Below are 24,242 nucleotides of genomic sequence, written 5' to 3' on the forward strand. Positions count from 1 at the left end.
AGGTAGTTGCTATGCAAAATAAAGCGATTGCTATGCTGGTTGCTAGGATAATCAGGTTGGTTGCTATGGTGGTTGCTAGGTATACATTATGGTGGTGGTTGCTATGCTGTTGCTAGGGTAATTGAGATGGTTGCTAGGGTATTGATAAGGTAGATATGGTGGTTGCTATGCTAAATATGTGATTGCTATGCTGGTTGCTGGAGTCATTGTGTTAGTTGATAATATTTTAATGGTTGTTGTTAGGGTAATTGAGATGGTCGCTAGGGTATTGATAAGGTAGATATGGTAGTTGCTATGGTAAATAAAACAGTTGCTATGGTGGTTGCTAGGTTGGGATTGTAGTGGTGGTTGCTAGGTTGTTGCTAGGGCAAATAATAAGGTGTCTTGAGTGTTACTAGGGTACATATGTTGATTGCTATGCCAAATAAAGTAGTTGCTATGGTATTTGCTAGGATAATCATGTTGGTTGCTATGGTGGTTGTTAGATTGACATTATAGTGGTGGTTGCTAGGTTGTTGCTAGGGTAAATAAGATGGTTGCTAGGGTACATATGGTGGTTGCTATGCCAAATAAAGCAGTTGCTATGCTGGTTGCTAGGGTAATCATGTTGGTTGCCATGGTGGTTGCTATGTTGATATGTTGTCTATGGACAAATAGGTTTGTTTTTGTTACTATCTCAAAGTATAACATTTACAAAAATGAAAATACATAGCAGCCATGTCTATTAGAAGACCTACGTTAAAGTTTGAACAAAGTTTCTAAGTTAAGTGGTTAAAGTTAAATATCTTACAGAAAAGTGGTCAGCGGAATAATAATAATAATACTAAGGAGCCTAGCATTTTCATGCACTGTAATGAGAGTCTACCTCTAAATATAGTATATGAAGTCTTATTCTTGACTACAGTTACTTCCACAAATATTGTAAACATCATTAGGAAAGCTTACACTCATTTATAAACTTACTTATTCATCCAATCCAGAAACTCACATTTAACCAAATTCAAATACTGATTTTTAACAAATTGTCATAGCACCTGAGCCAACCGTTCGCCTTCTGGGTGCAGAACTTCCCGATCTTCACTATCATTCTTGTTCCCAAGAAGCAAGATGATGACCTCACTTGGAGCCCCTTCCTGTTAAGCACATCCACAACATGATGTTGTCTTTAATATTTCGTCAATGATGCAGTTAGCGATGCTCAAAATTCAGTGTAAGCCTGTCTATTCCTTCAAGGCAGTTGCCTGGACCATGCTGAGATTGTAGTTGCTGATTACCTGAGAAAACTTTTTTTGTCAGAAATGAAGGATGCTGTTAAGATAGTCTCTGAAAATCAGCAACTAAAGCTTTTTATTCTTTTAATATTTACTTTTATTTTGTGACATTTACCTCAATGCAGGTAATCCATTTGCGAACAGCACTAAAGGTCTGACAGGATGAAATGTCATACATCAGGATGAGTCCCTGAGCCTTATGTAACACATTATGGGTGATGCTATGAAACCTGGAAGATATATGTTTGACAAAATTGTTTCAAAATCAAACACTCTCAACATGTGCAAACAAATATTCTTCTAAATATCTTAACACACTGGTAAAGGGGATTTTTTTTGTTTAAAGTTGTTAATTATTGATTCAACATTATTACATTACATGACAAGAATGTCAGAATGCTAACTGACGTGAGGTCTAAGTATTTAAGTTCACATCACCTAAGTTTGACTACTCCATAACATCCATACCTTTCCTGACCAGCAGTGTCCCATATCTGAAGTTTTACCAATTCACCATCCACAGCCAATGTCTGGGTGAATGTATCAATACCTGTGATGTGTGTACAGACACATTATTTTGTACACATATCAATACAAAGCGACTATAGATGAATACAAAAAGTGAGAACATAAAAAGAGATCAAACTTACCAATGGTGGCAGAGTGATCATCAATAAACTGTCCACTCTGGAATCGGCGGATAAAAGATGTCTTCCCCACGCTACTGTCTCCAACCATCACTACATTAAACATAACAGCCTCTTCCAGAGATGTAAGAGTGTTGTCTAATGTAGAAAAGCAATTGGAGAGGTTTTAGGGGGTGTTGCTCTCCAAAAGGAGTTCATTTTTTGTCTGGATAATGTTTCATATATGATTCTTAGATAAGTCTACAAAACAATCAAGATGATTATTTTTGTTTTCTTTTGTTGCTGTTGTCACCATCAGGAATGCTTTTACAAACATACATATTTTCTTATTTCAAGTCAATATGCCAATATTTGTTTTCCTAAAATAAAATTAGACTGCCGACAAACTTACCTTGCCCATACTTTCTATCTAAGTCTGATTTGCTTCTTGCTCCTGAAGGCGGTTGTTCCACCTTCTGAAATTGCCCCTCACCAGCTAAGACCAGTTTAGAAAGGCCCTGTGAAAATGTCACAACACAATCTTAATGATACATAGTTCCTTGAAGTTAGTCTTGATGATGGAATATTACTGGTAGTGTTAATTCTGTTGATTTCTAATTTAACATACATGCATCTAGATTCCAAAGAAACATTCGTTCTGACCAACAGGTTTGTTTCAATTTGGCTACAGCTTTGTAAAGTTAACTTTTCAACTTTTGCTGACTATTGTTTTAGAAGAAGCATTATTGTTTAATAAGAAGCAGTCAGTTGGTACCGTATATGGTGTCACCACAGGGCAGAAGTATTTTAGACATATAATCTGTCATATTTACCTCACTATGGACATTTTCCTGAATGTTCTGCAACACACTGCTATCATTTTCAGGGGCCTGGCTAACAGGTTGGTCCTCAGGTCCCCCCACGGCCCCTCTGCAGCCCTGACCACCACGCCTGGAGCCCACCTTCCTCCTTGTGCCTTCTGGCGCCTCCTTGTGGCCAGCAGAGCCATGTCCAGTACCCTCATCTTGTGGTAGGGTATCTTCTGACTCCCCTGTTTCAGTCACTTTCTGGATTGTAACTCTCTCAGTTGGCCCAGTCAGATCTCCCATGTCATCAATCACATTACATCTTTCTGCATTTCCTTGGTCTCTCTTTAGGCCGCTTTTTTCATCTTCCCCTTGTCTCTTCATGTTCTTGCGAGTTGATCCCATTTTCTTTTTTTTCGTGGTGCTTTGTGGATCTATGGATGGGTTATCCTCTTGCAGCTTAGATGAAGGTGATGAGGATGCACTGTGGACTGATGTCCTGCATTGAGCAGATGCAGGTAAAACTCGCTCATCAATGAACTCATCAGGCCTTTCTGCCTGAGCCAGTGGCTGTAGGTTACTCTTGCTTGTTTGAACAGAAGTAATGAGTAACTGTTCACCCTCCATTGACAAGTCTTCTGTATTCGGAAGAGCTGTATCATCCCCGTCTTGTTTCGAGGTGCTGATGTCATCCACGTGCTCGTCTACATTTGCAGCCTGTTTCGCTCTGTTTCTCAGACCTTGACCTCTACGAGAAGAGCCCATCTTTCTTTTTTGGAGCATAGATTTGGGTTCCTTCTGACTGTCATCCTCACAGAGGTTTCCGGAGCTTGTCTCAGCTGCTGTGGTCCCACTTGATTCCGAAATCTCAATTTGTCCCAAGGGTGACTGAACATACATCTCCGGGATTAAATGGTCCTCAGGGTGGTTACAGGCCCCACTGGCAGGTTCAGAACATTTACTCTGATGGATGTCTGTCCATTTATAATTATGTGCACCCTCTAGTCCTCCTCTATGTTCAGCACATAAATCTACATCACCAGTGACCTGCTGAATTGGTTGTGTAACTGTGTTAGTCACACTATCCAAATCCCCATTCTTTACATCTGCCTCACTATGACTGCTATTCTTATTCTTATGTTGACGTTGGGATATTTTACGACTAGATCCCATTCTCTTCTTTTGTGGTTTACTCTCTTCTGAGGAATCTGAATTTTCCAGTGAACATAACTTAAGTGTGTTTTTACAAGAGGGTGAATTAGCAGGTGGTGTCTTACTGTTCACAGCCAGAGTGTCTCCATGAGCTGAGTAATAGTCATTGCCGGCTATATTCTCCAAAGGTGGCTGCTCTGCTGTGGTAATAGTTGGGGCCAAAATGCACTGTTCTTTCTTAATTACTTCATCTTTACTGTGAATGGCATCGTTGCTTCTCTCCTGATCTGTTTCGAGTGATTCTGGTGTAGAAGGTGTAACTATTGTATTTCCAAAAATAGAAGACATTGCCTCTGTGTTTTCCTCAATATCATGGATTTTCCTCTCTTCCTCATCTTTTACTTCCACTGATTTACTGTCCAGACAAGGACTTGTCTCTGTGTCTGTGTGAATGAGCATCCCATCCATGACAACATATTTTCTCTCCGTCTTTTCATGTTGGCTCCTTCTTGTTGAGCCTAACTTTCTCCTCCGTTTCAAGCCAGGACTTTCTTCAGTTTGTGGATATTGGGAAGCAGAAACACTTGTTTCAGTAACTTTATCTTGGATTTGTTCTAGAATCCTTCCCTGTCCTTCAACTGTTGTGTCACACTGAACTGCTCTATGGGTTTCAGGTGGACCCAAGTCAACCTCCCTTTGATTCTCTACCTTACCTTCCAGGATCATTAAAATGTCCTTCTCTCCTTTTTCCTTTTCTGACTCTTGACTGCTTAGATCTTGTTTATTTGGTTCATCCACTGTCTCTTTACTTGCATATTTCATTAGACATTCATTACATCCTACAAGAATTGTGTTTAGACAAGCTGCTTGCATGTTTTCACTGGATGATATTTCCTCTGATTGGAGATTTTCTTCCTGCTGCACCTCAATATCAGTTTCAGTGACCATCCCAGTCATCACCTCAGTTTCATGTGAAGATCTTGTTCCATCCAAATGTACTTCATTACTTTTCCTTTTCTGTCTACGAGTTGACCCCATCTTTCTCTTGTTCCTCGACACATCCTGATTTAAATTCCCCTCCTTTTCATGAGGCTGAAGTCTGACGGTGGATTCCCAGTGATCAGACTCTGCTCTTAATTCTTCCATGATGGAGCTCTCCATACATGTGTGAGATTCAGATGGAGATTCCGTGGTAACCATGCCCTCTACTATAGTGTCTGGACTGAGATCTTCGGTAATATATGATAGCTTACTCTCAACTTCTGCTTGTTCTGATAGCTCTGTGCTTATTCTGTTTTCCTTCTTCAGGTCAGCTAGGGATTCCTGACTCTTTTCTGACTGCTCTTCCTCATGCTTTTTCAGTTGTTCAACATCTTCTCTCATAAATGCTTCACTGAATTGGTCTGCTCCCACTGTTGTGATGGCCTCTGTTTCCTTTTCCATAATGGACATCTCATTGTTATCTTCTAGGTAATTACCATCTATGTGAGCATTTGTTCCTTGTTCTACTTCCTCACTGTGTTGGACATCAGGGCTGAGCATCTCAGGGCTAGAACTCTCTGCATGAACATTCAGTGGGGCAACTGTGATCTCCGTATCTGCGTTCATGTCCTCTTTGACATCATCTGCACTCATGGCTCCACATGGCTCTTCCCTTTTCTGTTTTCTCTTTGTCCTGCGGGTTGACCCCATCCTCCTCTTCTGCCTTGAGGCACCCTGTACACTTCCCTCTTCCTCTTGATGTTGAAGTTTGAAGGAGGATTCTGAGTGGCTAGACAATGTGCTTGTTTCTGATGAGTCTGTGCTTTCCACATGAAATGAATGAGAAAAGGCAGGAACATCTGTGCTAATATTTGGTACTTCTGATTTCATTGTGGAGCTGAGAATGTGAGCCTGTGTTCCTTGTTCTGCTTCCTCACTGTGTTGGACATCAGGGCTGTGCATCTCAGAGTCATAACTCTCTGCATGAACATTCAATGAGGTATCTATCTCTGGACTGTGATCTGATGAAGGAGATGAGGGAGATCCAAGACAGGTGAGAGTCTCAATGGCTAACTGACAGGAGAAAGAGGCAGCCTTCTCAGTGGTATCCATGTCCTCAACTGTCATGCCTGCACAATCTGGGCTGGGATCTTCTGTAGGAGATGATAAAATATTCTCAGCTTGTGCCTGTTCAGATACCTCTGTATTTATGATTTCCTTGTTCTGGTCACGAAGGACCTCAAGGAAGCTTTCTGACATTTCTTCCTCATGGTTTTCGACTTGGTCAACATCTTCTTTCATAAATGCTTCACTGAATAGGTCTGCTCCCACAGTTGTGATGACCTCTGCTGTTTCCTTTCCCAAAATTAATATGTCATTGTTATCTTCTAGGTCATTACCATCTAGTTGCTCTGCAATTATATCAGGATATTGGTGTTGGTTTTCTTGTTCTTGCTCACCCTCCTCTGGTTTGCACTGTGCTAAAGAGGATGGCACAATTTCAGCTGATGAGATACTGTCACAGTACTGATCCTGTTCAAGAGTCAAAAACATACTGAGAGTCCCAACGTCTGAGGCATCTAAGATGCTTTCTTCGATAATCCCCTGTTCTGTCTCTGACCTCATGTCCGTATCTGCATTCATGTTCATGTCCTCTTTGACATTATCTGCACTCATGGCTCCACTTGGCTCTTCCCTTTTCTGTTCTCTCTTTGTCCTGCGGGTTGACCCCATCCTCCTCTTCTTCTGCCTTGAGGTACCCTGTACACTTCCCTCTTCCTCTTGATGTTTGAAGGAGGATTCCGAGTGGCTATACAATGTGCTTGTTTCTGATGGGTCTGTGCTTTCCACATGAAGAGAATGAGAAAAGTCAAGAACATCTGTGCTGATATTTGGTACTTCTGATTCTATGGTGGAGCCGAGAATGTGAGCTTGTGTTCCTTGTTTTACTTCCTCACTGTGTTGGACATCAGGGCTGTGCATCTCAGGGCTAAAACTCTCTTTATGAACATTCAGTGAGGTATCTATCTCTGGAATGTGATCTGATGAAGGAGATGGGGGAGATCCAAGACAGGTGAGAGTCTCAATGGCTATCTGACAGGAGAAAGAGGTAGCCTTCTCAGTGGTATCCATGTCCTCAACAGTCGTGCCTGCACAGTCTAGGCTGGGATCTTCAGTAGGAGATGATAAAATATTCTCAGCTTCTGTCTGTTCTGATACCTTTGTATTTATGTTTTCCTTGTTCTGGTCACCAGGGGCCTCAAGAAAGCTTTCTGACTTTTCTTCCTCATGCTTCTTGAGTTGGTCAACATCTTCTTTCATAAATGCTTCATTGGACAGGTCTGCTCCCACTGTTGTACGGACCTCTGCTGTTTCCTTTCCCAAAATGGACATCTCGTTGTTATCTTCTAGGTCATTACCATCTAGTTGCTCTGCAATTATATCAGGGTATTGATGTCTATATTCTTGTTTTTGCCCACCCTCCTCTGGGTTGCACAGTTGGAAAGAAGATGAAACAGTTTCAACTGATAGGCTACTATCAACATACTGATTCTGTTCAACAGAGGTTAAAGCCATACTGAGAGTTCCAGCATCTGTCTGATTAATGACAAACTCATTTTCCTTTGAGACACCGATTATGCTTTCTCCTATAATTCCTTCTTCTGCCTCTGACCTCATGATCGTATCTGCGTTCATGTCCTCTTTGACATCATCTGCACTCATGGCTCCACTTGGCTCTTCCCTTTTCTGTTCTCTCTTTGTCCTGCGGGTTGACCCCATCCTCCTCTTCTGCCTTGAGGCACCCTGTACACTTCCCTCTTCCTCTTGATGTTGAAGTTTGAAGGAGGATTCCGAGTGGCTAGACAATGTGCTTGTTTCTGATGGGTCTGTGCTTTCCACATTAAGTGCATGAGAAAAGTCAGGAATATCTGTGCTGATATTTGGCACTTCTGATTCCATTGTGGAGCTGAGAATGTGAGCCTGTGTTCCTTGTTCTGCTTCCTCACAGTGTTGGACATTGGGGCTGAGCATCTCAGTGCTAGAACTCTCTGCATGAACATTCAGTGGGGCAACTGTGATCTCCGTATCTGCATTCATGTTCATGTCCTCATTGACGTCATCTGTACTCATGGCTCCACATGTCGCTTCCTTTTTCTGTTCTCTTTTTGGCCTACGGGTTGACCCCATTCTCCTCTTCTGCCACGAGGCATCCTGTTGCACACTCTCCTCTTCCTCTTGATGTTGAAGTTTGAGGGAGGACTGAGAGTGGTCAGACAATGTGCTTGTTTCCGATGGGTCTGTGCTTTCCACATTAAGTGAATGATAAAAGTCAGGAACATCTGTGCTGATATTTGGTACTTCTGAATCCATGGTTGAACTAAGAATGTGAACCTGTGTTCCTTGTTCTGCTTCCTCGCTGTGTTGGACATCAGGGCTGCACATCTCAGAGCTAAAGCTCTCTGCATGAACATTCAGTTGGGCAACTGTGTTCTCTGGAATGTTATGTGGTGTAGGAGATGACAACTGATGTTCTTGTTCTGAATGACCAGAAGCCTCACTGACAGTCTCAAAACCTATCTGAGAAGAAAAAGACTCAGTTTTCTCAGTGACGTCTATGTCCTCTATTGTGATCCCTGCAGAATCTGGACTGGAATCATCTGGAATGCACTGGAATGATAACTTATTCTCAACTTCTGTCTGTTCTGATACTTCCATGCTTGTACTGGATTGCCTTTCTTGGTGTTCAGGTGTCTCTAGACTGTTTTCTGAATTTATCTCACCATGCTGCTGGAGCTGGTCAACATATTGGGTAGTGAATTCTGGGGTAAGATTTGTATTCTCAGTGAATTGCCTTTGGTCCACTATCTGCAGTGTCTCTTCATCTAGTGCATGGTATGACAGATGTTCACTTATTTGTTCCCCTAATACTCCTGGATGTAGTATTTCTGCACCTTCCCCTTCCATGATGAGATGACTACTTCTGGTGCTTGTCCCAATGCCATCTGTTATATTCTCTGTTGAGGGGAATGCGTCTGTAGCCATGGCAGTATGTTCCTCAAACTCATCACCTGTTCCTTCTAACTCTCCCCCTCTCACATTGACAGTAAAGACCATCTCTAACTTATCATTAAATACAGCCATTTCTCTGAACTGCGTGTCCTCTTTGACAGACATTTCCTCTTGCAATGTGTTATCCTGTGTTCCCACCTGGCTGTTTCCAATGTCCTCTTTCAGTTTGATTGCTTTGAGTGGTCTACGGGTTGACCCCATTCTTTTCTTAAGCTTTTGAACATTATGTTCTGAGTTTTTATCCTCTTCTTGTGAAACATTAATAGAGCTGGTTTGTTCACTTTCTGTGATGTTTTGATTTCCAAACTTGTTGTAACCTTCCATTACTGTGCCATCAATATTGGCATCGCTAGGATGGAAGATCTGTGAATTTTCTTTAACCGTTGAAATGTTTTCCATTGTTGATGAAAATGCACTTTTCTGTGTCATATGTTGCATTTGTAATGAAAAATCTTGGATGCCAGCCCATTCCACCTCCATTTCACTGACAGGCTTACCATCTACTTTCTCAATTTCCATTATTATTTCTTGGTTTAAACTACCCTCCAAATGGACCTCTTTTGCCCCCCTTTGTTCTTCACTTTTACCTACATCTTCAGCACTTTCATCTCTCTGCTGATCAGAAAGTCCTCGAGGTGTATTTTGAAGTGGCCTGTCATCAGAACAGATCTCCTTGACCTCAAACATATTGAAGCATGATTGTTCATCTTGTTTGTGTGAAGTTTCCCCCTCTTCTGGATGGGTGCCTGTGACACACACAGGTGGATTTGCTACTGGTGTGGGACTTTGAATAAAGGACACTGGAGGAGAGGGGATTTCTGTACTGCAGGCCTCTGTCTCTGTTTTGAGTTCCAGCTCTGACAACAGCTTATGTCGTTCATTTGGAGACTCATCCCCAGTTCCCAGATCCTTAACTTCACTGCCACCTAATTCCGGCATCTGTGTCTGAGCCTGGCCTGCATCTGAATATTCTTTAAAATACTGATCCTCTGTTTCTGTGACATTAAATTCTTCCTGTACTATCTGCATGCTCTTAACCTCCTCCTGCTCTTTTCTCTCTTCAGCTTGCAATCCTTGCTTGGCTCTTCGAGTAGAACCCATTCTCCTTTTCTTCCCAGAAGTACTTGTTTCTGCCTCAGAAATGTCAGCCAGTGCTCCAGTTTCAAAGTTTTCTGAGTTTGTTTTGCCTGGATCATGTTGGCTACCCTCTATGTTCTCAGGCACAAAATCAAGCTGGCATGTGGGCATTTCAGATGAGTTTGATAGTTGCAGGTGTTGGGCAGTGGAGACCTCTTGAAGTTCTTCATTAGCTCCCCTCTCTTCTGCCTTATACCCTTGGTGGCGCTGTCGCGTTGACCCAATTCTTTTTTTGGACTTTCTGCTGGACATTATTTTCAACAGACCTGTGTTACAAGAAACAGCTATTATCAGCTTAATGAGCACAACAGACAAAATTCAGCTAAAAATTGTTTTTACCCAGCTTGACATGATGCTCTTTGATTATATATTCCATGACATTATGTCAAGACCCAGCGCTTCAGAGAACATCTCCTCTTGTAGCACTACTTACAACTAGTCTTGCTGATCCTAGCACTTACCACCTGACTAGAACTGACACTCGACTGTTTAAAAACTGCACTCACTGATGCACTTATTAGGGCCCGAGCACCGAAGGGCGCAAGGCCCTATTGTTTTTGTAAGGATTATTATTATTATTATTATTATTTTATTAACTTTGTCTCAGAGCGTTTTCCTTTTTTGAGGTGGTTAACATGGTCGAAAACTCTTGAAATTTGGCACACACATCAGGTGTCACGCAAAGCAGTTAGGTACAAGAGCTTGGCCCCGGGCGTGGCCCAGGGACTCAATAGCGCCCCCTTAGGTGATTGAGGCAGTGGTTGGCACATACTTTCAGCTAGACGCATCAAATTTGGTAGGTGTGTGTATCTCCCCAAGATGAACAACTTTCGTATGTACAATGCATTAGCCACGCCCAACAGGAAGTGAGGTATTTGGGATTTTGTGCGGACTAAAATGTCATGAATTGTGATGCCAAAACAGGTTCTTCCCATCGGTGAAAACGCATGAAATTTGGCACACACGTCAAGAGGTACCATGAATACACAGGGGAAAAGCCTTGGCACTGGGCTTGGCCCAGGAACTCCATAGCGCCCCCTTATGTCACTGTGACTTGTGGTTGGCATATAGTTTTAGATACACACACCAAATTTGGTGGGTGTGTGTAACTCCCAAAAACAATCAACTTTTGTATTAACATGCCATTAGCCACGCCCACAGGAAGTGAGGTAATTGGGATTTTGTGCATTGTGGACATGATCAATTTTAACATACTCCTCCTTGACGGTTGATCCGATTCATGTGAAAGTTGGTATATATGATGCCAATATGCTTCTGAATCTAAATTGTGAAGCTTTTTTTGATATGTTGTAATTTGACGAAATGGCAAAACTCTGAATTTTAATACCCTTCCACATAAACAATAAATGTGTCTTAATTCACCATGCATGGCTTGAAATGTTTTAAATTTCACAGGTCTTTGAATACCATGGGAGTGATAATATTCACAGGCCCATAATGCATGTTTGGCATAGCGCCACCAACTGGCAACAGAAAGAATGACAATTATACTGATGTCATATGATCAATTTGAACATACTTCTCCTAGACGGTTTGTCAGATTCATGTGAAATTTGGCAAATATGGTGCCAAGATGTTGCTGATGTTAAATTGCGAAGGGATTTTTGATATGTTGTAATATGTCATGATTTTAATATCTCACCACATAAACAGGAAATGTGTCATAAAGTCACAGTGCATTGAATGAATGGTCTGTAACTTCTCAGGTTAATAGATATTATGATTATGATGATATTCAGACACCCAATGGGCCTGCCTGGCATAGCGCCACCACCTGGCCAAGTAGGAAATGTGCCAGAAATGGACAATGCCTTAAGTGACTGATCTGAAACTTTATAAAATATTGGATATCATTATTGTGATGATATTCACACATATAATTCATATGCCTAGCATAGCGCCACTATCTGGCCAAACAGGAAATATGCCAGAAATGCTCTATGCTTTGAATGAAAGGTCTGAAACTTCTCAGGTTAATAGATATTATAATTATGATGATAGGCAGGCCCATAGGGTCTCTGAATATCATAGCGCCACCACCTGGCCAAGCAGGAAATGTGCCAGAAATGGACAATGCCTTAAGCGATTGATCTGAAATTTTACAAACATTTGGGATATCATTATTGTGATGATATTCACATGTGTAATTTCCATGCCTACTGTAACATAGCGCCACCATCTGGCCAACCAAAAAGTGTATCAGAAATGTTCTTTGCTTAAAATGAATGGTCTGCAATTTCTCAGGTTAACATATATTATGATTATGATGACACCCAATGGGCCTGCCTTGCATTGCGCCCCCACATGGCCAAGCAAGTCAATGTGGCTGAAAATAAAATACAAAAACACATAGCTCACGCATCAACTATGTACATTTCACAAACGTACCACGTCGGTGCTTTGTTTGACTCCGACATGTTACGGGTTGCGGCCCGCAGGTGCTCGGGCCCGCCATTGCCGCTTGCGGCTATATTTCTTATTGTACCTTTTTTTAAATTGTCCTAGAATTGTTGAGAGAATTGCTTTAAAAAGCTTAAACTGTTTACCATGTTGTTAGTCGCTTTGGTTAAAAATGCGTCAGCCAAATGTAATGTAATGTAATGTAATACAATGTAATTATGTGTAAGGCTGATTTACAGGGATGATAATGTCTCCTTCACATGACTATAACAACACTACGAATTTGAATGTGTAGGCTAATAAAAAGAACATAAACAGCTTAGCTACAACATACAGTAGAATATCAATAAACATTATAGTATTATTCAAATGTCAGTTCATAGTAAAATCACATTTAAATAATAATAATAACTAATAATAATGATAATGACAATAATAAGAATGTTCATAATGAATAATGACATATCTAATTTAATGATGACTAACTATGACTATGAAAAATGAAGGAATCAGCTTAGACACAAATTGAAAATGCTTCTTGAAATTACCAAATATCAGTAGGCCTACAGCATACACTAGGTAGGGCAAAATCACCAATGAGGAACCATGAGTCTTGACTGTGTACACTACCTCATCAATTGGGCCCAGTCATCCACTCATACGGCTTCTCATATCACTGCACAGATGATACACAACTTTATTCTTCCCGCCTGATGATGCCAGTCTCGGCGCGGATCTCAAACTCTCTCTCTAATATATCTGCTTGGATAAAAGAACATCACCTCCAGCTACATTCCACGCACCCCAACACACCTGACATGACTGATCACTGACCCTCTTCTAGCTGACTTCTTACTCGTTACTTTGACCTCGTGAACAATTTCAATTGTTACATAAATCCAACTTTTCATTGCATTTTTGCATGCTTCTGCCCTATTTATTGTATCGGCTTCCATAGGCATTAACACCAATGCTTGCATACAAAGTTATTGCTGGGTCTGCACCCACTTACTTAAGTGCTCTCATAAAAGCTTATGTTAACTCTTGGCTGTTGCGCTCCTCCAAGGAACGTCGTATGGCACTGCTGCCTCCACTCCCATGGCAATCCAGACTTTTTGTGGTCCCCCAATGGTGGAACAATCTGCTAAGCTCCATCAGAGCAAAGGTGTCTCTCTCTATCTTCAAAAAACTCTTGAAGACACAACTCTTCCAAGAATATCTCTTCTCCTAGCGCTTCTGATAACCTCACACACCTAATATGCACTAACCATACTCTTATATAAGTATATATAAGAATACAAGTTCATAAAATGAATTTTATATTTCAGTAGGCTATTCAATTTCATTATCCTAAAAACCCAGTCCCCCCCATACCAGGATGGTTCGACCCAACCTGTCACATGCCACCTGCCATTACCTGTCAATCACTGTCAAAACTCAAACGATGGAGTCGTGGTTGAAGCTTAGCGGTAATTCTTGTGAAAACACGGAGGGACAAGTTAAAATTAAAATGTTCAAAATAGTTTTTTTTCCAAATGTTTGAATTTTGTATGTTTATCAGTTCCAAAGTCTAATAAATTAGACACTGATGGCACAGTGCTCTGTTTTAAGTATTTTTTTCTCAACTAAAAATGCTTTGCGCTCGTTAGGGGGTACTTGGCTGAAAAAATATTTCACAGAGGGTACATCACTGAAAAAAGGTTAAGAACCACTGCTCTATAGTACTAGTATTGCCTGTGATAACTCCTAGTCTCCTCTGCACTGTAGTTAAACGTTATTCTAACGCTGTAGCTGTAGCCCTGTAGTTTAACCACATTGATCTCAATAAATATTTCAAGTTTTTGCCTTAAATTGCACTGTGCCTATTTACAAGGGCATTGTTCCCACCTCTTTTGGGGCCTACCATCAAATTTTGGACCTCTATAGAAAGCTGAGAACCTGTAGTTTTCGTAGGAAACAGTCAAACTAACTGTGTGATGTACTCACACAGAGTTACAGAGGCTAGAATATAGTTTTTTCTTTCTGCCGGATTACAAGCATCTCTGAACTGACCACATTTCAGCGCTGTAGGTCACTTGATATCCCTTAGAAACACAACTGAGCCCTAGCACCAGGTCTTGTGGCTGTGTGCAAAAGTAGATCAATATAGAATGAAAATATGAGTACTTTAGACCATTATTTGCCAAGGTATGCTCATGCGTTTTGTAAAATGCCTTTGTAAAATCCCCATAGGACTTTTTGTTATCCAAATTGCATACTGACAATGAAATGCTTACTGCACATGAACCCCTTTGTGTAGAAGCATAATCCTGGTCTCAAATGAAAGGTAACACTTCAAGGTTTCTTGTGGATTATTTTAGATTGTATGTCAGGTGTTCTGATATAGACTGACTACACAAAATATGGAATATTTACAAAAAAGTCTCTAATTTTGCATTTACTTTGTTGGCACATTTAGTGTGTATGAGAGACTATACATCTGTACAACTAATATTGGATAATACAACATGAAGATTACATTTCTATGGATTCTTGTGAATATTTCAGTACCCAATATGTTGCATCTACTTATTGTGCTGCAGCTACACTGCAGCCAGAAGTCAGGGCAGCACCAAAAGTGGAGGAGGGGGGCATTTTGGATCAAATTTAATTGAGACATAATAAGATCAATCTGAGAATGTAAAGCACTATACAGATTGTACATGAAAAAAGTTGTCATTTTTGGATTCCCAAGAGTCAAAGCTTTGAAATGGTGTATAACAAACTATGCTACATAGCAATATGGTGCATACAATTGATTTAGAATGTTGGGGGGAGGTGGGTAACCGTCCCGCCGGCGGGATACTGAAGATTATTAGCTTAAATTGTATTCATTTTTATGATAACTTTAATTATATGTTATTGTTGTAAGTTGCATTTGCTTGCCAAATTAATTGTAAATGGCTGATCTCTTACGAAGACCAACACAACAGATGCAGTAGCCTACCATTTCAATCAAAGGTGTTAGGCTACTTGTAAAGTTATGCAAATACAGTTATTCTATGTTAGTGTAAGTTCACTCAAAAGATAGCCATGTAGGGCCTACTTACAACAGCCTAAAAGAGGAAGCTTATTAACCAGCCTATGAAAACAGCTGCAACTCAACAAACATGACAGCCTTCTTTCAGGATACAAAAAATTAACACAGCAAGAAGCAGGCAAACAAATATTAGGCTTTGTTAGAAAACATTTTGCTGGTTGAAAGATATGTTAGGCTATAGCACTAACTAGCCAACAGCCAGGTTGTTTTAGGTAATTGCAAAAAGGTAAATTAGCCTACATGACTCAAGCTGTGCACCATGCCCAGTTGCCCACGCAAACTGGGCTTCATTTTGAGTGCAATATATGCGACACGAACATTTAGTCTGTCTAGACTTAAGTGTCTGGTTTCATGCATTTCATGGCAAAAAACATACAGGTACATCATGCGTCATAGGTCTAATAAAGACAACTATAGTTGAGCTAGATTTGCATAGCCTGCTTAATTTGGTTAGGAATTGTTGATTTCAAGCTATGTAGGCCTAACAAGCAGATTACAATATTCCCTAAATTCACCCAAAATTCAACTAAATAAATTGTCGTAATGCATTCCGTTAGCCAACTCGGCATTGGCAAATTTGTGATCAGGAAACTCATTTGAAAAGAATTCTAGGCCTACCTTTCTCACAACTCACACCATTAACGCTATACTTCTCATGGAGATAATACAACAGTTGGGAGGTAACGTTAGGCTACACTCAATCTGAGTGACTATGACCTGTAGCATAGGCCTATTTGCACAACTGCTCTACGTTAATCTGTAGGTTGGACAACGGCATATCATATAGAGAGAATCTTCATATTTGTAGGACGGAATCATAAACTTTTCTGCCAGGGACACAGCATCCAGAGCTACAAACATTTCAACACAAACATTTTCTTGTTACTTACCCTGATCAGCTAATAATAAAAAAATAATACTGCAAAGTGCAAATAGCCTATGGCATTTCAGCTATATATATATATATATATATATATATATAAATAAAAGTCTTTCAGTTAGTGTCAACGCGAGGGGGTCTCATTTGGGTGAGGGACGTTTGCAATAGGCTAAAACGGCAAACATTTAACATTTCTGTAATATGTCAAATGACTTATGCACACAAGTTGTGCCACTTTTAGCTTGACAGACACGAAACACTAAAGGCACACACGTGTCAAAAATGCCTGCTGTCAAAGAGCTGCATATGGCCTATGGAGCATCCAGTAGCTTGATGCTTACCTTAAATCAAACGTAAATTCCTGGTTTTCAGCAAACAATTCCTACATATCCCTCAAGTTCCAGATAATCATCATCATCGCAACAGAGTAAACGCAGAGTAAGCCATTTCCTAGTTTTTTTTTTTTTTTTAAACAAGTCAGCTTGGTTTTAAACTTCCTGTGTTATATACAGTCCGAGCAAACTGAAATATGACGGTGTGAACAAGGTTAGCATGATTCATTTCCTGCATTAGTACCAAAGCAAGAAAGTACATGTACAACTTAACCAAATACAATTACATAAATGACAGAGGGCAATATTGCAAGACTGATGTTATCTTTTCCATCAGCTGTGCAAGTTGCTACTTTTATTTGACCAAATACAAAGAGTTCCATTTGTTTTATGCATAGTGCCTTGCTTGCTGTTCTGAATTCCAAAATGAATGGATGAATTTAATATTTTCTACTAGCATAGCAGGTAAAAGCAAGGATTTAACTGGGTATTCAGGTATGTCTTTCAAAAGAAACATAATTGTTTAGCCCTTGTGTATATTTATTTATCAACTATATTCTTACTACAAGTGTTGCTATTGACGGGCATCAGCTTTGCTTTGAATGCTGATATTCACTAGCTGTATAATGGTGAGGTCATTAACAAAGGGTCAACAACAGGAAATAATGATAAACATCACTGAAACATTTTAATTCAAATATAGAGAAACATTCAACGTATTGATAAATAATGATAATACAAAACAATCTATGGAGTTTCAGCATGAACAAGGCAATGGTGGCTGCTAAAGGCAAACATAAACAAAATCACTGGAATAGCAGATGGGCTATAGAAATAACCGTGAATTTTGATATTCATATGCAGTAAACACAGTTACAGTCTCATATTGTTACGGTGATAATGAGAGACAAAGGAACATGACACACACACACTCACACATCAAATAACATCATTCTGGAGATTTCTTCTACCAGGAACTAGTGTAGTTCCTCACCATTTTCATTTCCTGTCGTTGGACCTAGAACGACTACATAAGAAAAAGGTTATTAGCATCACCAGATGGGGGGACTATAGTAACATTCTATTCCAAACAGGCAAAGGGCAAAAAGACAGCATGGCAATGATGGAAATTGTGCTGTGCTGCTTTAACATCTGCTTAATGGCATCAGGTAGAGCCCAGGATTTGCTCCAGAAGAAGGGAAAAAGTGGTATCCACTAGACATAGCATGGCTAAGTAGGGGCAACCCCTATTCTTGTATCCAATGACATTTTTGGAATATTTGTTACATTTTATTTATTTAAATTTAAATAGCGGAGCCACTTGTGTAGGTATGTGGGATATTGTTTGCAATCAGGGGTGCAAGACAAATTCTAAAAGGACAGCGGTGATGCATGAAAGCATGGTGGCTAATCAAAAGCACTGCTACAGGAACATGATTAAAACAGAAGTAGGGGCAGATTCTCTGAAATGTACCACTAAGAGGAACTTACAAAACCAAGAAGTGCTTAATAGTTTACACCATGCCAGTCGCCATTTCAAAACAAAAAATGGTCCCCGTCTTTCGACATTCTTAAACTCACATTGTTGCTCTACTCACCTCTTTGACCTTGAAAAGGACCTTGAAGGCTTGTGGTTCCCATCACGAGAGAGCGACCTCTCCTGTCTCCTGTCTCTGGACAGAGACCTGTGAATAAAAACAAAATGAATAAACACATAAACACCTCAGTGCACATTACAACCCTGGTGTGACCCTGAATTAACCCTTAAATTACCGTTCCTCAAAACCACAGAAAAAAAAAAAAAGAAAAAAAAAAAACTTATTTTGCAATACAGGTTTCTTTAATGCTTACCATAATTTCCCAACTATTAGCCAAGGTTTAACTTATACATGGATTTTGCAAAAAATTTTTCAGCTATGAGGTTAATACACAGGGACAGTTAATATGGTATTAATATGGCTTTGTTTTTTAACTTGCATAAAAACACTGTTCTGAGGTTTATACACATTGTGGCTAATACACAGTAAATTACTGTAATTGCTTATAGGCAGAGGCTGAAATGTGGGCAGCCTGTGATTGGTGTCATTCCATTGTAAAGTTTTTGTGCAAGTGGACAAGCTCACCTGCTGCGGCTTCGACTGAAGCTCCTCCTCCTCGGTGATCTAAATGAAGGGTGAGGCAGAGAGAGAAATGTTACAAGAAAATGTCTTATTGTATTGCCCAACTTAAGCATACCACTCAGGTCTCTGCTACCTGTGGGAGGAAAGTTGCTCCCTGAAACAATGACAGAAGGGAGACCAAATGAGGCCCCATTATGTGACTGGACTTTGGGATTTTACTCCCTTGTTTGGCCCTTTGCTTATGCAACACAACACTGAAGATGATGGGTATATATCGCATGACTAATTATAAAAGTTCAGTGTTGGGTGAGACAGATCAAGTCCAAACAGGAGTTGAGGGGTATTGAATTTACCTCTTCAAACCCAGATTGTGCACACATCCAGCTACTTCACAAACAGAGCAAATTTGTCAAGACTGGGGAGGGGATTCTAATTAATATGGAAACGCTAAGGTATATATTTTTTTCCAATCTGTAATATTATATAAGTGGCTATAAAAAGTAGAACAAAAATGTGTGGTAGTGTATAAAAACCAACTTACTAGTTTCTCAACAAGCTACAGAGGATATGATGCACGGAAGCCAGTTTGACCATCAGACGGGTAGAATTTGCAGGCAGAATTTGCCAGATGGTTGTTACTGTGGTTGGTGTAGCTGTTAACTTTGTCGACTGATATGGTTGGCTGAAGAGGTACATTTTGAGCTCTGATTGGTTAGCTGTGGACAGCTGCTGGTTGGCTGTGATGAAGGCATGTGGGGAAGCTACAACGCTGCTGACTGGCTGTGGTTGTAGGAGGAGGAGGAGGAGGAGGAGGAGGAAGAGGCTGAGAGTGGCATGCTCAGGAACCGATGGCGGTTTTTGTTTTGGGCCATGCGTGGGTCATGTGAGCTGATTGGGGCGCGGCGGGCGGTCAGCGGCCACATGATGGAGTAAGGAGACTAGTTGACAGACTCAGAGGGTGAAGAGGCATGGTGATGTCTCTGTAAGGGGGGGGGTCATCTTCATTAATATATATGTATAAATGTAATATTAATAAAAATACAGAGCCGAAGCAAAAACACAAGCAGCACCAAAAACACAACACAGACAAATAATAAGCCAGTGTCTGCTGCACTTAGTTTCACATCTTCAAGTACTGGCTTATCTTAAGAAATTAACTTGATTATTGGAAATACCTTGCAGTCCAGGCAGCTCAGTGGGTCAGAGACGGCAATGTATGATACTTCCTTGGTCACACTAACACAATGTGGACGGCTCAAGAAGCAGGTTTACTAGTGATCGAGCTAACTTTGCAAGATAGTGAGGATGCATGGGTGGTGTCTCCTACAGGCCTATCTGCCTTATCAATGAGCATGTGTGTCGCATCTCTAATCAAGTTAGCTAAACTTAGTCAACCAGCTTAGGGAAATATCCCTACCGACACCCACCCTTCCCCTCCAGGACTGAGCTGATTGGAATGAGCCTGTGTACAGGTCACTGAGACGGGCCTTGTTTGGTGGGGAGGGGGAGGGGACTGCAGAGACCTATCTTTAGGTGGAGGCTGAGAGGCATTACCGGCGTCTAGGGGGTGGACTGCGTCGCCTGTAGTCGTCGCGTGGGCGGCGGCTCCATGATGGGGGTGGTCCTCTATTCCTGGAGCGTTTCTCTCCAGTGGACAGCTCTACTCTCACACGACACCCACACAGTGTTCTAGACAACAGCACAAAAAGGACTAGCACAACTGCAAGTAGTATCGTTCTAAGAATTTCAGAATGACTCCTAACTCATTAAAACCAATCAAATGTCAAATTCACCACCAACACATTAGTTCAGGCAGGACTGCTTTTGTCTCCTACTTTCATGAATGTTACCTTCCATCCAGTTCTCTCACAGCGTCTGTGGCATCTCTCGGGTCCTCAAATTCAACAAAGGCAAAGCCTGGAGGATTTCTCGCCACCCAAACACTACGGAGGGGGCCGTAGTAGCCAAAGGCTCTCTCCAGTTCTGTCTTATTGCCGTTGTTCCCAAGATTGCCCACATACACCTTGCAATCAAGTGGACAATCTCTGTGCATTGTGGGATCTACGCGAAACCCAAATGAAAGCTGAATTAAGTACGCTAAATTTGAGATAAAACAATCACATCTTAATCGTCTTAACTGCTGGTGCAGTTATGTGCTGATCAGTGTAGGATACATTTCACACTAACTACATTCGTTTAGTTAGAGACAAAGGCACATGCATTGGCCCGGCGGTAACAAAACACTGTACTTTTTAAACAGATCACATACTTACCTCCCATTATTGTTCAGTCAACTGTAATAGATGGATGCACAAATTGTGATTATCTGAAGAAAACAAAACCACGATATTTGACTATTTTCTCGCCAATCCTAAAGGCACTTGCAGGAACTCAGATTGACAAAAACAGTTCAACTTTCACACGAGGAGAAAACAAGTACCGTGCATTCAGATTGTAAACCTTCATTTCCGATGAAAATACCACTAAGAGTGAAATGAAATGACTTACATAGATCTGCATGTTGTAGAGTAACGAGTTTATTTAGGCAACAATCGCTGGGTGCTGTTTACAGCGTAGGCTACTTCTACTTTTCGCTTTATCAATCTTGCAGACGCAAACGTATCGACCTTTTGCAAACATAACAAATTAGGCCTGACACGTCCTCTAGTAGTGTAACGTTATCTAGGATAGCTTTGCTAACATTCGCTATCTAACCTTTACTGTTAGATCTAGTTAGCTTAACGATAAAAATCAACCCTAATAGCTCGAGGTCCTGTTATTCTAACTGTGTCACTGTAGAAGATTATCCCGAAAAATATCACTTACCGCAAAAGTTAATTCACTTCTGCAAGCCCTGATGCAGGCTGCCTTCAAATAGATTCTTCTTCTTCTTCTTGTTTTTATGGCGGTCTGGTTGCATTACCGCCACCTTCTGAAATGGAGTGTGGGTCTGAATAATATATTTCCCTACACTTAAATTATCTTTATTAAACCAGTTCTTCTAAAAAAAGGAAAAGAAAAACCCAAAACAAAAATCTCCAGAATTCCTTTGCAAAATATCTCTTACTATCAAAGGTATCAAAGGTACATCTTTTAGCTGCTGGATTAACAACCATAGATACAATATGGTGTATCTTTCATAGTGAAACGATGTAGGCTACGAATGGTTACAGCGCCATCAAGAGGGAAGGAGTTGTAAGGATTTATGTGATTTTATTTGCTACAGCTTGGCAAATGCAAGCAAGGCATGGCAAGACAAGTAGCCTATAACACATTTCACATTTCCTACACAAAGTCAGTCCAGTGTGCTTTAGGCCTACATAAATAAAATGCATCAGATCAGAAATAAAAACATAGATAGATAATAGAAAAAACATAGAAGATAATAGAAAAATATATAATTTAAAAGTAAAGTATAGCATAGGCCTAAAATCTAATAGTCTAATAAAAGACAGAGTAAAATATATGAAAACATTGTGAATGGTATGTCCTATGTTTCGTTAGCTTGGCTGGATGTATGGATGGGTGTATGTATGTTTGAAGGGATGTATGAATGAAGGCCTATATGTAGGTCACAAAAAATGGCAGGTAGGCTAAATTACATTTGACCACATCTCCAACCTAGTTTAAGGATATCAACCTTTAGACTATTCATAAGCATGGAAAACATTGCATTTTGATAAGCCTAGGTGAAGTTGTGCCCGGTTAAAATTACAATTATGCAGTTGACATGCACTTACCACTCATTGTTGTAGCTGAACCTATAGTGAAATAAGCCATTACTTATTTAGAAAGATGTAATATAATCTTGCCTTAATTTTAGTTACATGTATTTCACAGTGTGACCACCAAAGAACAAACAAACAAATAAACAAACAAGCCCATAAAACATAATGTAAGAGAAATCCATGATTAATGACAAGCTATATTGTGTGTAGTTAGTGTAAATAGTGTAAATGGCTATGCTGGAGTTAATGCACATTGGAGGCCTTGGGGCCGTGAAAAGTCCCGTCATGTTTGTGAGATAACATCTCACTCATCACATCCTCTGACCCTTCTGGGGCAAAAGTTCAGTGCTAGAAAGGATTAGGCAGAATTCAAGGGGATTGCATAACACATGTCTCATACGCAAACAACAAGCTTTATGCTATTCAGTTTTACTTTGAGTGTGTGTGTGTGTGTGTGTGTGTGAGAGAGAGAGAGAGAGAGAGAGAGAGTATCTCTTAATCCTCTTGTCTCAATTTCTTGTTGCTCTTCACATAGAGGTTACAGACATGGTTATCATGTTTTGATGAGTTATTTTTTTTTTTAATCTGAAGTAATCACTCAGCGGTTGTTTTCTCTTTAAGCGTCTGAGACATCTTTTCCCCTTGTAACCGCACACAGAACAGTGTGTTTTTCAATCAGATTAGTACAGCACACTCTGTTCTGCTGCACTTCCTGATGACTGGGTATCCTTGCATGAACTCGCCCTCGTGCTCTCTCTCTCTCTCTCTCTCTCTCTCTCTTGCTTTCTTTCTCATGCATCCACTCACAGACATCACACACACACACACACACACACACACACACACACACGCACGCACGCACACACACAATTTTGAATGTTAAACCTGTTACTGTGTTCCATAAATTAACTATTGACCTGAGCAACCCCATATCACAAAACTTGACCACTCAATACACTTAGAAAGCATTAGACTTTAAATATTTTAAAAGATGGACCACATACTACATACAGATAGACATTTCTCTGACAGAGATTCAGTAACCCATTTAAATCTAGAAATCCATTAAGCGCTTAAAGAATTTTTAAATCTGATGTGTATCAGTTAAAATATACTAGATAATAATTGAAAATATTTGAATATTGTTTCCTTGTGTATGTCCCGTGATCATGAATACACATTATTTAGGCACTTAGTCAGTATTGCTCACTATACGTGCTATAATTATCAAGAGCATTCTGCTCCTGTACAATGACGCTTGACTTCTTGCCAAAATTGTGGTACGTCATGTGAGACAGCACATATTTACTTTCTCTTGGTGCACTGGCATGCCTTTTCAATCTATCACCAGATCTCTGGGTTGAAGGGTCTTTAAGTGCACAACCAGTTTGTCAAACTATGAATGTGAATGTACGTAGATGAACACAGTATAAGTGACTAAGAATCCATCGAACCGATTTTAAAGGCAAAGAGCAACCGGAGTCAAATTCCTTGTTTGTATACGCAAACCTGACCAATAAAGCTGATTCTGATCAGGCAACTGGGATGACAGAAACTCAGCACAGGTCTATGTTTGATGGACATTGATACACCACTGTACATTATTCACAGCCAACCTTTACCGTTTTACTGTGTGTA

At 40.4% G+C, this 24,242-nt stretch overlaps 2 protein-coding genes across 6 annotated transcripts in view; both read right to left on the reverse strand.

The window, feature by feature from the left end:
* Positions 1-16,941, reverse strand: part of rab44 (RAB44, member RAS oncogene family) — an 18,249-nt gene extending 1,308 nt beyond the window's left edge. The window contains exons 1-8 of one of the 2 annotated variants that reach the window (XM_042088447.1): positions 16,766-16,941; positions 7,936-10,310; positions 2,731-5,463; positions 2,310-2,415; positions 1,922-2,056; positions 1,740-1,821; positions 1,387-1,501; positions 1,035-1,133 (exon numbers count right to left, since the gene is read on the reverse strand). In XM_042088447.1, coding sequence (XP_041944381.1) covers positions 1,035-1,133; positions 1,387-1,501; positions 1,740-1,821; positions 1,922-2,056; positions 2,310-2,415; positions 2,731-5,463; positions 7,936-10,296 — 5,631 coding nt within the window. In that variant the 5' untranslated portion in view covers positions 10,297-10,310; positions 16,766-16,941. Of the gene's footprint in view, positions 1-1,034; positions 1,134-1,386; positions 1,502-1,739; positions 1,822-1,921; positions 2,057-2,309; positions 2,416-2,730; positions 5,464-6,809; positions 10,311-16,765 lie in introns of both variants that reach the window. The other variant, XM_042088446.1, reaches the window with a different exon arrangement.
* Positions 16,942-17,431: 490 nt separating this feature from the next.
* Positions 17,432-22,070, reverse strand: srsf3a (serine and arginine rich splicing factor 3a). 4 transcript variants are annotated; one of them, XM_042088512.1, is made up of 7 exons: positions 21,703-22,070; positions 21,150-21,170; positions 20,727-20,937; positions 20,431-20,565; positions 18,880-18,918; positions 18,355-18,441; positions 17,432-17,783 (listed from the first exon to the last, which is right to left on the reverse strand). In XM_042088512.1, exons 2-7 carry the CDS (start codon positions 21,154-21,156, stop codon positions 17,756-17,758), a joined length of 507 nt encoding a protein of 168 aa, XP_041944446.1. In that variant the 5' UTR covers positions 21,157-21,170; positions 21,703-22,070; the 3' UTR covers positions 17,432-17,755. The 4 variants fall into 4 exon arrangements, with proteins under 4 accessions (XP_041944446.1, XP_041944444.1, XP_041944447.1 ...); XM_042088510.1 differs by having other exon boundaries at positions 21,150-21,202; positions 21,703-21,962; XM_042088513.1 differs by lacking the exon at positions 21,703-22,070 and adding an exon at positions 21,385-21,692.
* Positions 22,071-24,242: the final 2,172 nt, after the last annotated feature.

Source organism: Alosa sapidissima, chromosome 4 (genome assembly GCF_018492685.1).
Source record: "Alosa sapidissima isolate fAloSap1 chromosome 4, fAloSap1.pri, whole genome shotgun sequence".
NCBI lineage: Eukaryota > Metazoa > Chordata > Actinopteri > Clupeiformes > Clupeidae > Alosa > Alosa sapidissima.

Coding starts and splice junctions, on each gene's coding strand:
- srsf3a (XM_042088512.1), bottom strand. Junction 18,919..20,430: donor AGTCCACCCCCTAGACGCCG/GTAATGCCTCTC, acceptor CCCTTCATTTAG/ATCACCGAGGAGGAGGAGCT. Junction 17,784..18,354: donor TCCTTTTCAAGGTCAAAGAG/GTGAGTAGAGCA, acceptor TTTCTTATGTAG/TCGTTCTAGGTCCAACGACA.